The following is a 12,683-nucleotide window of genomic DNA, read 5'->3' on the forward strand; positions in this document are numbered from 1 at the left end:
GGGTGGATTATACCGCATTTTTTTCAGGACAAATTGGGCTTTCATTTGGTGGTAAATGGTAATGAATATCTCCTGATTTTTTTTTTTTTATCATCAAAGGAAAACTGGCCCAAAAGAGTAAAAAAAAATATTTTTTTTATTTAGCTGTGTGTTGGTAGGTTATGGTAGTAACAAACAAAGAACAACCCAAAATCAATTTTCCAGCTCTTGACGATCGCAGCGATACCACATATGTGTATGTTATTGTTTGTACCCGGAGTACAGCCCAGAACAATAGTGCGCATTTTGTTTACCTAAAACACACGGACACTAACGCAGGCCATACACGGTTTGAATTACGAACGATTTTTCGTCCCAAAATCGAAAACGTTGTTCGTTCGGTAATCCCATGGCACCATCAATGATTTCGAAAGTCGGCCGACCAATTATAAAATTTACCCCATATAACAGGCGAAACTTCTGTTCCTTCCAGGTCACGGCTCATGCGCGTATTCTTTTCAGAAAAATGATCGTACGATTTGACTTGAGTCGAAAATCTGGCGTTTTTTGCAAATTTTCCAACATACCCGATCACCGAAAAGGGAGGAACCACGAAAATCGGCCGGTACCATTGACCCACTAACAGAGCGAAAATCGGCCGATTATTCTAAGGTCTGATTTTTGGATGAAAAATTGATCAAATTTCGACCCATGTATGGCCGCCATTACTGACACGAATACCAATTTTTTTAAATCCTGACCTTTGACCCAAACACTAACCCTGGCACTGAACTAGGTCAAACCTTGATCTAGGTATTTTTTCTTTTCTTTTTTTAATATTTATCTTTTTTTTTTACCTCCATGCCAGAAGTTAGAGAGATACAATGTATCTCTCTCCTCCATTCTTATGCAGGCCATTCATGGTTCGAATTCCGAATGATTTTTCGTCCGAAAATCGAAACGTCGTTCGTTCTGTAATCCGATGGTGCTACCAATGATTTTGAAAATTGGTTGTTTTTCACAAATTTTCCAGCATGCCCGATAAACGAAATGGGGAGGAACCACGAAAATCAGCCGATGCCATCGCCCCACTAACAGAGAGAAAATCGACCGATCTTAGGTCCGATTTCCGGACGAATTCGGTCGAATTTCGACCCATGTATGGCCGGCATAACTATGTCATGACTCGGGTTCTGGGGCTGATTAAGGTGGTAGTTAAACTTAGTGCCTTCTCTGCATTAAATTATCCCCAGAACCTGTGTAATCTATATGTGTTCGGGTGTACAGGGATGAGATGGCAACTCTAACGCCAGCACCCATAGCTATTCTTAGGTCCGATGTTCGTACGAAAATCGTTCGGAATTTGAACCATGTATGGCCTGCTATAGAGAGAAAAAAAAAAAAAACAAGGGAGCCGGGCTTGTCAGTGACTGATCACTGTGAAAGCCAATCAGAGGCTATTACAGCAATCATGTGAACCGGAATCGGGAGTCCCGGGTCCCGATCGGGACCCAAGGCTCTCAGTGACACCCCGGTATTTGTGCTGGGAGTGAACAGCAGAAAGATAGGTGCGCAAATACGCGGCCCCATGTTGGTGTCATGGGGTTAAGCAAGAGAGATGACCATCTGTATGCAGATTATCTACCACCGTGGGCACCAAGCCAAACCTGAGCGCTTGCTTCCTGGGCATAAAGGTAAAGCCCACAGAGGGAGAACAATGCCTTTCTGCTTGTGCCCATCATCCGTCCTCCTAAGGGCAAGAGCTTACACTGGGACTAAGCTGTACATACAGGTATGACTTACAAAAGGAGAACCAATGCCTACTGTCTTTGTTCCTTGGGACAGGTTTATTCTGCATAGATCTGCCCCCCAATATACAGAGAAATGACAGTTGCTCAACCTACCTTCCTTCATATATTTTTTACAGTCCCAGGCAGAACATGGAAAGACCCCACGCATACATAGCTTCATTACAATTTAGTGACACCCTCCACGGGGGTTTATATTTTTGCAGTAAAAGGAAAGCATCTCATGTCCATGTCACTGAAATGAAGGAAACAGACTCACTGTAATAGAACACGTGCAGTAGACCAGGAATCCTCCGGCCGATGATTGGGCATCCAAGGAGTCGATGGCACTCAGGATCAGCTCCTTCTGAATGTGGGCGCAGCGCTGTATGTCCAGTAGGGTCTGCAGGAGGAAGTAATGAATGGTAATACGCAGCAGGATCTTTTTCTCCTTAAACCCTTCACGCCGGCGCCTCCCGGCCCTTTAAGGGTTCCAGGAGCCGGGAGGCGGGCGGAGTTTAGGGTCATGTGACCGCCGTGACATGATTGGGAAAGGTCCTGATCGAAAGAGAAGATTGGGATCTTTCCGTGAGTACCGGACATGTGCTGGCTCTGCACATATGTCCTTTAACAGAATGCAAATGTGCGGCCGCTCGGTATCTAGGCCCAGACGCCAGGAGGCCGCACATTTGTGTGTGGCCGGTGTGAAGAGGTTAAAATGTTGGAATTGTTCACTACTGATGCTCCCCGATCAGCCGAAGGACGAACGCTTGGCTCCCGTGCTGAACAGCCGCGTGATACATGAACACAAGAGGTCAGCTGCTCAGCACGGGTAACATTCAGAGAATCTGTTACATTTTGTAAATTAATGAAAATCAATCTTTGGTCGGACAAGGTGGCGCGCGTGACGTCACCATTCAGTGACTTTTTTCACTAATGGTTTTCCTTTTTCTTCTTTGGAGTACTTAGGATAACCAGGTAGACTGAAAACTCAGATGAGATGTCAGGTGCTCCATACCAACCTCTGCAGGTTCTCCACTACTAAGGCTCCATTATAACAGGTATGACTTCCAATTATAACAAGAATGGAGCCTTAGTAGTGGAGAACCTGCAAACGTTGGTATGGAGCACCTGACATCTGATCTGAGTTTTCAGTCTACCTGGTTATCCTAAGTACTCCAAAGAGGAAAAAGAAAAACCATTAGTGAAAAAAGTCACTGAATGGTGACGTCACGCGCGCCACCTTGTCCGACCAAATACTGATTTTCATTGATTTACAAAATGTAACAGATTCTCTGAATGGCACCCGTGCTGAGCAGCTGACCTCTTGTGTTCAAGTATCACGCCGGCCGTTCAGCACGGGAGCCAGAAGATAGTGGAGATCACTGAAGTACCAGTGTAGTAGCAGCATCTACTTCAGTGATTTCCATCTTCCAGGGGGATTGGCTTGTTATTGCATATACATGGTTACACTGGTACAACCTGGACCAACAACTATGTAAAAACTCCATCCCTGGAATTCTTCTTGTCCCCCGGTTCACATCTGTGCGGGTGGTGCCACTGTGGATCTGCACGAAAATCCATGCAGCCGCACCACCCACACAGAGGAATGCGGACCCGTGGGTGGGTGCCATTAGTTCTAATGGCACGCCACGTGCACTGGGAAATGAAATCGTACTGGGAACCGAGGTTCCTGTGCGGGCTGCGTTTTCCAAAGTAGTGCAGGGACATCTTTCCCTGCGTGTCACAGGCATGGGAGTCCATTCAAATGAATGGTGGGCTCTCGTGCCCGTGCAAAATGAGGCCTACACTGCCGCAAAGGTGTGAACCGGGGGTGAAGAGCCTTGATCTCTTGATTTGCACTGATTGTCACGGTTCACATGACTGTCATATGCCTTTAAGTGTTCTTTGTATTTTGTCTCTGCTCCTCCCTTTCCTTCGGTTTAGTTCATGCTGTATAGATAGCCCCACCCCTTTGTTTATTTTCCCAGTAATGCACCTGAGCTTCAAGCCTCATGTCTCATGAAGTAGATCACATTATGATCTTTTTGACCTATCCGATGTTCATTGTTGTAAGATTCTCTCAGTTTACGGAATAAACTTCACAAGATCTACAAGGTGTCGTCTGGATCGAGTCACTGCCTGCGTTATCCAACTAAGATTGGAGTTATCGCTATCTCATCACAACTGTAAGTTACAGAGATCACACTATCAATGCTTAGATTGGAGAGACAGAACACTGATTGGTCTAATTACATGCGGGGGGGGGGCAATAAACTCAAGCCTCACAGTAGAAAGTAGCACAGTGGTTAGTTGCATTGTCATGAACAGGGGCAGACTGACCATTTGGAAACTCAGGCACTGCCCGAGGGCCCGGGGTCAGTAGGGGGCCCCATGAGATGCCCCTGATTCCTTTTTCATAGGCTTTTTTGAGTTTGGGCAAGGACACAGGGGCCCAATGATCCCCTATTGCCTGGGGGCCCCATGAGTTGTCAGTCCGCCCCCGGTCATGAACCATCTGTTTCCTTGTTTACCTTGTTGGTTTTTACTGCCGGATCTTTGCTGATGACGCCGGTCCCACTGCATGGGGCATCCAAGAGCACCCGATCAAACCCCCCAAGGACCTGGAAACAATACAGTATTAGAGGTGTAAGGATTAGTAGGGAAAAAAAATAAAATAAAGCAAAATACTACACAGTCAGCAGAGGGCGCTTCTGTGTCTCCTAGCATGACTTAATCAACTGGCCTTCGGATCTCTAATCACGGGAATCTAAGAGACAATTAAACTGCAATCTGCACATATTAGTGAATATCAGGATGCCCCACCTGACAATCTGATCCAAGCTACCCTAACAGGCAGTGCTCATCACCCCCGCCCTCTCAGAGGCAGCACGGACAGACCCCTGTGGGTGAATAGTGGGGGACAGGTGCCCACACAGGGTAATCCACGCCAAGCACCCCATTCATCATGATCAAAAAATGATTCCAGTGTTCCAGCTGCAATGCTCTATGCCCTTAGAACAAGAAGAGAGCTCATGTACTTACCTCTCAGGCACCCTGCGCCCTCTACTTCCCCTTCTTTCAGCACTGCAGCCTCCATCAGTCTCTTCAACAATCACCATTTCTGGGAGTGTCTGATGGCTGTGTACCATGACATGCCCTGCCGTTCCTTCCTCTGAGTCCTATATCATGGCTGTGTCCTGTAGTTATAAAGGAACCAGCCCATTCATAAAATGAATGCTGCAATGCAAAGTGTGACCAGGCCCTCCTTCCTAATGTTTCTCTTCATTTATCTTAAACAAGGAGGGACACAGCGCACATTAGTAGTGCGCACTGCTGGACTTTACCCTCTTCCCCTCCGGCCCATGTCGATCAACGGCCAGATGGGAGCGCTGCCGATGCGGGGGGGACGTTTCTAAATGCCTGCGCGGCACTGCGATTGGTGCACAGAACACAGCACGCTGTACGGGACCTCACTGTGAATAGCTGTAAACTATCGTGACATCATTGCTTACTACTTGTGAAATCTGTGAATGATCAACAGAGGTCACATGGTACAGGGCTATTCACAACAGCCTTGTAACATGTGACAACATGTGGGAGACCAGATATAGTGAATGCGGGGTCCGGGGGGAGCGGATATAGTGAATGCGGGGTCCGGGGAGAGCGGATATAGTGAATGCGGGGTCCGGGGAGAGCGGATATAGTGAATGCGGGGTCCGGGGAGAGCGGATATAGTGAATGCGGGGTCCGGGGAGAGCGGATATAGTGAATGCGGGGTCCGGGGAGAGCGGATATAGTGAATGCGGGGTCCGGGGAGAGCGGATATAGTGAATGCGGGGTCCGGGGAGAGCTGATATAGTGAATGCGGGGTCCGGGGAGAGCAGACACAGTGAATGCGGGGTCCGGGGAGAGCAGACACAGTGAATGCGGGGTCCGGGGAGAGCAGACACAGTGAATGCGGGGTCCGGGGAGAGCAGACACAGTGAATGCGGGGTCCGGGGAGAGCAGACACAGTGAATGCGGGGTCCGGGGAGAGCAGACACAGTGAATGCGGGGTCCGGGGAGAGCAGACACAGTGAATGCGGGGTCCGGGGAGAGCAGACACAGTGAATGCGGGGTCCGGGGAGAGCAGACACAGTGAATGCGGGGTCCGGGGAGAGCAGACACAGTGAATGCGGGGTCCGGGGAGAGCAGACACAGTGAATGCGGGGTCCGGGGAGAGCAGACACAGTGAATGCGGGGTCCGGGGAGAGCGGATATAGTGAATGCGGGGTCCGGGGAGAGCGGATACAGTGAATGCAGGGTCAGGGGAGAGCAGACACAGTGAATGCGGGGTCCGGGGAGAGCGGATATAGTGAATGCAGGGTCCGGGGAGACCGGATATAGTGAATGCAGGGTCCGGGGAGACCGGATATAGTGAATGCAGGGTCCGGGGAGACCGGATATAGTGAATGCAGGGTCCGGGGAGACCGGATATAGTGAATGCAGGGTCCGGGGAGACCGGATATAGTGAATGCAGGGTCCGGGGAGACCGGATATAGTGAATGCAGGGTCCGGGGAGACCGGATATAGTGAATGCAGGGTCCGGGGAGACCGGATATAGTGAATGCAGGGTCCGGGGAGACCGGATATAGTGAATGCAGGGTCCGGGGAGACCGGATATAGTGAATGCAGGGTCCGGGGAGACCGGATATAGTGAATGCAGGGTCCGGGGAGACCGGATATAGTGAATGCAGGGTCCGGGGAGACCGGATATAGTGAATGCAGGGTCCGGGGAGACCGGATATAGTGAATGCAGGGTCCGGGGAGACCGGATATAGTGAATGCAGGGTCCGGGGAGAGCGGATATAGTGAATGCAGGGTCCGGGGAGACCGGATATAGTGAATGCAGGGTCCGGGGAGACCGGATATAGTGAATGCAGGGTCCGGGGAGACCGGATATAGTGAATGCAGGGTCCGGGGAGACCGGATATAGTGAATGCAAAGTACGGGGGGACCAGATATAGTGAATGCGGGGTTCGGGGAGAGCAGATATAGTGAATGCGGGGTTCGGGGAGAGCAGATATAGTGAATGCGGGGTTCGGGGAGAGCAGATATAGTGAATGCGGGGTTCGGGAAGAGCAGATATAGTGAATGCGGGGTTCGGGGAGAGCAGATATAGTGAATGCAGGGTCCGGGGGGAGCAGATATAGTGAATGCAGGGTACGGGGGGACCGGATATAGTGAATGCAGGGTACGGGGGGACCGGATATAGTGAATGCAGGGTACGGGGGGACCGGATATAGTGAATGCAGGGTACGGGGGGACCGGATATAGTGAATGCAGGGTACGGGGGGACCGGATATAGTGAATGCAGGGTACAGGGGGAACGGATATAGTGAATGCAGGGTACGGGGGGAACGGATATAGTGAATGCAGGGTCCGGATATAGTGAATGCAGGGTCCGGGGAGACCGGATATAGTGAATGCAGGGGTCCGGGGGGACCGGATATAGTGAATGCAGGGTCCGGGGGGACCAGATATAGTGAATGCAGGGTCCGGGGGGACCAGAAATAGCGAATTCAGGGTCCGGGGGGACCAGAAATAGCGAATTCAGGGTCCGGGGGGACCAGAAATAGCGAATTCAGGGTCCGGGGGGACCAGAAATAGCGAATTCAGGGTCCGGGGGGACCAGAAATAGCGAATTCAGGGTCCGGGGGGACCAGAAATAGCGAATTCAGGGTCCGGGGGGACCAGAAATAGCGAATTCAGGGTCCGGGGGGACCAGAAATAGCGAATTCAGGGTCCGGGGGGACCAGATATAGCGAATTCAGGGTCCGGGGGGACCAGATATAGCGAATTCAGGGTCCGGGGGGACAAGAAATAGCGAATTCAGGGTCCGGGGGGACAAGAAATAGCGAATTCAGGGTCCGGGGGGACCAGAAATAGCGAATTCAGGGTCCGGGGGGACCAGATATAGCGAATTCAGGGTCCGGGGGGACCAGATATATATCTGTAGGTCTCATCCACAGGTGCGTACTACAACATACACCCCTGCCAAGGCCGTGTTTACCCTCATGGGGATGCCAAGGTGTTTTGTGCATCCCCGTGCGCACAATCCCATTCATGTCAACTGGAAGGCAGCAACAGTGTGTAATTGGGGTCGTTCAGCTGCACGACTGTCAAACTGGAAGCGGCGTCAGTGTCCAGGCAGTTGCTGGGTCCCAGTTGACATGAACAGAACAGAACCGCCGTAACAGAGGACAAGGGGGCGCTCTTTATGTCTAGAGGAAAAGAAATTTAACCTCCAGAGTTGGTTGTGTCCAGCTCAGTGGATTGCTGTAGGAAAGTCCTGGATTCTTTCTTGGATACACAGAATATAACTGGATATAACATTTATAGGGAAAGTTGATCCAGGGAATATCCGATTGCCTCTCGGGGAACAGGAAGGAATTTTTTTCCCAGCAGGAGCAAATTTGGTCGTGCTTTGCTGGGTTTTTTTTTGCCTTCCTCTGGATCAACTGCGGGTGTAGAATTACCTTTTTTTTTTTTTAATGGTTGAACTGGATGGACTTTTGTCTTTTTTCAGCCAGACTAACTATGTAACTTCCTGATAAATTCAACTCAAGTACCAATAACAGAGAAACACCGCTAACTTTCTCTGTAGGACAGGATAGAATGGAGGCAGGGGCTGATGGAAGTTATAGGGAAGAGGAAGTTCTTTCTTCCTGTTGTCAGTGTATTGTCTCCCGGAGCAGAGACCTTACACCCCCTTCCGGGGTGCACAGCGCCCCCCTCCCCGGGAGCACAGCGCCCCGCCTCTCCGGGGTGCACAGCGCCCCGCCTCTCCGGGGTGCACAGCGCCCCGCCTCTCCGGGAGCACAGCGCCCCGCCTCTCCGGGAGCACAGCGCCCCGCCTCTCCGGGGTGCACAGCGCCCCCCTCTCCGTGTGTATCTGGCAAGTCACTTCCACAGTGACAGATCAACCTAACGTCATGGCTCCCCTCTACACTCGTTCTTACTACACCGGTCACATCGCTCACCTTAGGGATCTGCCGACCGTCATAATTGGAGACTATAGAGTTGGTGACGCCCAATCTGTGTAAATTTCCCACCACACTCCGGAGGCGCTCTGCATTCATATCATTGGCGACAATAACACCTGTGTTCTTCATCAGCTGGGCTGTGGGCGGTAATATCACAGTTTACAATCATAACATCACGCATGACAAAACCACATCACCTTTAACAGTTTTCAATCACGCACACTCCTAGGCAACAAGTCATTTTATTTTTTTTCTCCTTTGCCAACACTCACCGATATAACTGGTCTTCCCGCCGGGAGCGCAGCACATGTCCAGCACCCGTTCATTCTCTTGAGGTGCCAGAGCAATGACTGGCAACATGCTGGACGCACCCTGTAGCATGTAGTGACCGGCCAGGTACTCGGGGGTGGCACCTGGGAGGAAAGGACATTAATTACACGGAGCCCAAAGACAACAGAAAGTAGGGATGCACCGAAATTTTGGTGGCCGAAACCTTTTGGCCGAAAACACCCCTTTCGGCTGAAAGAAAAAAAAAAAAAAGCACCAATACAGGTGCCGAAAAAACCTCACCCCTCGTTGCTGCCACCGGCTGCCGCTTGGTAGTTCTCAGCCTTACCTGAGAAACCATCGAACGATCCCGGCACTGGGCATAGAGATGAGTGAAGGAAAGATGGCCTCCACTCATCTCTATGCCCTTGGAGGACCGGAGCGATGTCGCTTCCGGTTACGGACATTTTTTTTTTTTTTAAATCACTAGATCATTTTTTTTTGATCCAATGCTTTACACTGCAGAGGAGAGACGTGGGGTCTTATTGACCCCACATCTCTCCATAAAGAGGACCTGTCACTAATTATTTCTATCACAAGGGATGCGTGCATTTCTTGTGATAAGAATAAGTGATTACATTTTTTTTTTTAAAGGGACAGTGCAAAATAAACACCCCAAAACATTAAATAAATAAAAAAGTTTAAAGTTCCCTCGTCCCCCGTGCTCGCAGGTAGTGAACACACACGGAGGCCACGTCCACATATGTAAATGGTGTTCAAACCACACACGTGAGGTATCACCACGAACGTCGGAGCAATAATTCTCGCACTAGACCTCCTCTAACTTTACACTGCTAACCTGTAAACACTTTTAAAGCATCACCCATGGAGATTTTTTAAGTACTGCAGTTTCACGCCATTCCACGAGCGTGCGCAATTTTAAAGTGTGACATGTTGGGTATCTATTAACTCGCCGTAACATCCTCTTTCATAGTTCACAAAAAAATTGGGGTATATATTGTTTTTGTTTAATCAAAGTGTATTTTTTTAATAAATAAAAATATATATTCATTTTCAAAAACTGCGCATTTTGTTTCCGGCTTTCGGCCAAGTGCATTTTCGGTACCAGATCTTTCATTTCAGCGCACCACTAACAGAAAGCACCATTATTCTCACTTCCTGATAACCTCACCGATCGGTACAGATGAATCAAAGATGACAAGTCCAGTCTTCGACCATTTACCCAACGGGTCCAGATTTACTCCACGATTAATTAGAGCCTAGTACAGGGAAGAGGAAAAAAGATTCCAGTTATGTTACCGGTATGCAATGCCTGACAAACTCTCATTTGCCCCCTTTTGAAGCCTGATAATCGAACCCTAATCTTGTGAGAAGGTTACATCCTGTGCTCTCTGACTGCCGAATTATCAGTTACAGCATAAAGGAGTACACCCCTTTTAAAAAATTAAGATTTTAATCAATATCTCAATGAACAGAACATGTTGACAGAACTGATTTATAGAACATTTGTTCGGCTCATTACATGACAGTAAGGTTCATATTATATCTTCGATTACAAAATCTTCAGTTTTACTCAAATGAGTTGATGCAAAAATGAATCCACTCCGCAACAAAAACTCCTCCATCTAGTATTTTGTATGACCTCCATGATTTGTAAGGACAGCACCAAGTCTGCTAGGCATGGAATGAACAAGTTGGCGACTTATTGCAACATCGATCTTTTTCCATTCTTCAAGAACGACCTCTTTTAGATTCTGGATGGAGAGTGTTGCTCCACTTGTCTCTTCAGAATTCCCCATAGGTGTTGGATTGAGTTCAAATCAGGAGACATACTTGGCCACCGATTCACTGTCACCCGGTTCTTCTTCAGAAATGCAACAGTGGCCTTAGATGTGTGTTTTGGATCATTGTCATGATGGAAAAGTGCACGACGACCGAGGGCACGGAGTGATGGGAGCATCTTCTCTATTAATATAGAGCAGTACATCTGTGAATTCATGACACCATCAATGAAATGCAGCTCCCCGACACCAGCAGACCTCATGCAGCCCCACAGGAGGACACTGCCACCACCATGTTTCACAGTAGGCACCATGCATTTTTATCACCTTTGTGATGCCATACAGTTTTGAAGCGATCAGTTCCAAAAACATTTATCTTGGTCTCATCATTCCAGAGTACAGAGTCCCAGTAGTCATCTTTTTCAGCATGGACAAATTCTAGGCAGGCTTTTTTGTGCATGGGCTTTAGGAGAGGCTTCCTTCATGGACGACACCCATGCATGCCATTCCTCTGCAGTGTACGCCGTATTGTGTGGGAAACAATCACCCCGGTTTGGCTTTCTACTTCTTTAGCTAACTGTAGTGAACTTGCATGGCAATTTTCTTCAACCCTTCTCATCAGAAGACGCTCCTGTCGAGGCTTTAACTTCCATGGACATCCCGGACGTCTCTGTGAGATGGTTGCAGTTCCATCTTTGTCAAATTTTTGTATAATTTTTGCCACAGTATTCTGACCGATAAGTAAAGCTTTGCTGATCTTCTTGTAGCCTTCACCTTTCTTGTGTAAAGAAATAATTTTCTTTCTCAGGCCTTGTGACATTTCTCTTCCATGTGGTGCCATTGCTGACAGCATGAAATAGGCGGGGTTTTCTTTGTTAACTAACACCCTTTTATAATCACCTGTCTGCTGGACACCTGTTTAATGAATAATTAGACTCACCTGAAGTTGGTGATTGGGATTTTGTTGTCTAAAATTTAGCTTTGCTCCTAAGACGATCATTGGGGTGTAATCATTTTTGCAACATGGTCTTGAATGAATTTGTTAGGAAAAATATTTATGCGTGCAAATTAACAAATCTTGTTTGCAATCAACAGCCGGCATTTGTGGGAGTATTTTGTAGTATAGTGTCCCATAGAAAATCTACAAGTAAATAAGGGCACACATTTTTCCCCAATGGTACGATCCTTTAAATATTGCAAAAATAAAAAAGCATTAAGCCTAATAAATGGGACATCAACACGTGTGATATGCAAGTTTCAAACTACAAATCTAAGATAACAGAAAGTATATGGCTGCTACAGATGCAACTCATATTGGTGCAAGAAAAAGATAAAATATAGAAATCTGTTAATCGTCAACGTAGACTTCTATGGATGATTCTATCCAGGAGGTTGTCCTGTACCTGAGCCAGGTCACGTCTTCTTGTCTTCAAGGTGTTGGTCCTGATGGTGACCGGACGGTGGACCTCGCACGCCTCCAGAAAGTCAACCAGCTAGAGAAAGATGAGGAGAGATAGATTAGCAGTCTGTTGAAGAGGACACAACACAATCGTTGGGAGGAAACCCGTCCATATTCTAACAGGAGAAGTTCCCCATGACTGGCGGACAGCTAAATGTACCAATCCACAAGAAGGGCAGCAAGGTAGAAGATGGCAAATACAGGCCAAGAGTCTACCATCGGTTGTAGTCAGGTTAATGGAATCTCTCCTGAAAAGAAGGATCATTGATCACCTAAAAACACACAACTTGCTGGATCTAAAGCAGCATGGCTTTACCAAGGGCAGATCATGGCAGACTAGTCTGTTTGGATTTTTTGCCTC

General features: G+C 48.2%; 1 protein-coding gene across 1 annotated transcript in view; it reads right to left on the reverse strand.

The window, feature by feature from the left end:
• LOC149448887 (28S rRNA (cytosine(4447)-C(5))-methyltransferase-like) overlaps positions 1-12,683 on the reverse strand; it is a 45,990-nt gene that overhangs the window by 6,687 nt on the left and 26,620 nt on the right. Inside the window, exons 9-14 of the mRNA XM_089694112.1 lie at positions 12,267-12,356; positions 10,254-10,341; positions 9,067-9,207; positions 8,792-8,931; positions 4,301-4,390; positions 2,047-2,169 (exon numbers count right to left, since the gene is read on the reverse strand). Of these exons, the coding sequence (XP_089550238.1) occupies positions 2,047-2,169; positions 4,301-4,390; positions 8,792-8,931; positions 9,067-9,207; positions 10,254-10,341; positions 12,267-12,356 (672 nt within the window). The remainder of the gene's footprint in view (positions 1-2,046; positions 2,170-4,300; positions 4,391-8,791; positions 8,932-9,066; positions 9,208-10,253; positions 10,342-12,266; positions 12,357-12,683) is intronic.

Source organism: Staurois parvus, unplaced genomic scaffold, assembly GCF_062004578.1.
Source record: "Staurois parvus isolate SC_StPar_1 unplaced genomic scaffold, SC_StPar_1.0 ptg000651l, whole genome shotgun sequence".
NCBI classification, from domain to species: Eukaryota; Metazoa; Chordata; class Amphibia; order Anura; family Ranidae; genus Staurois; species Staurois parvus.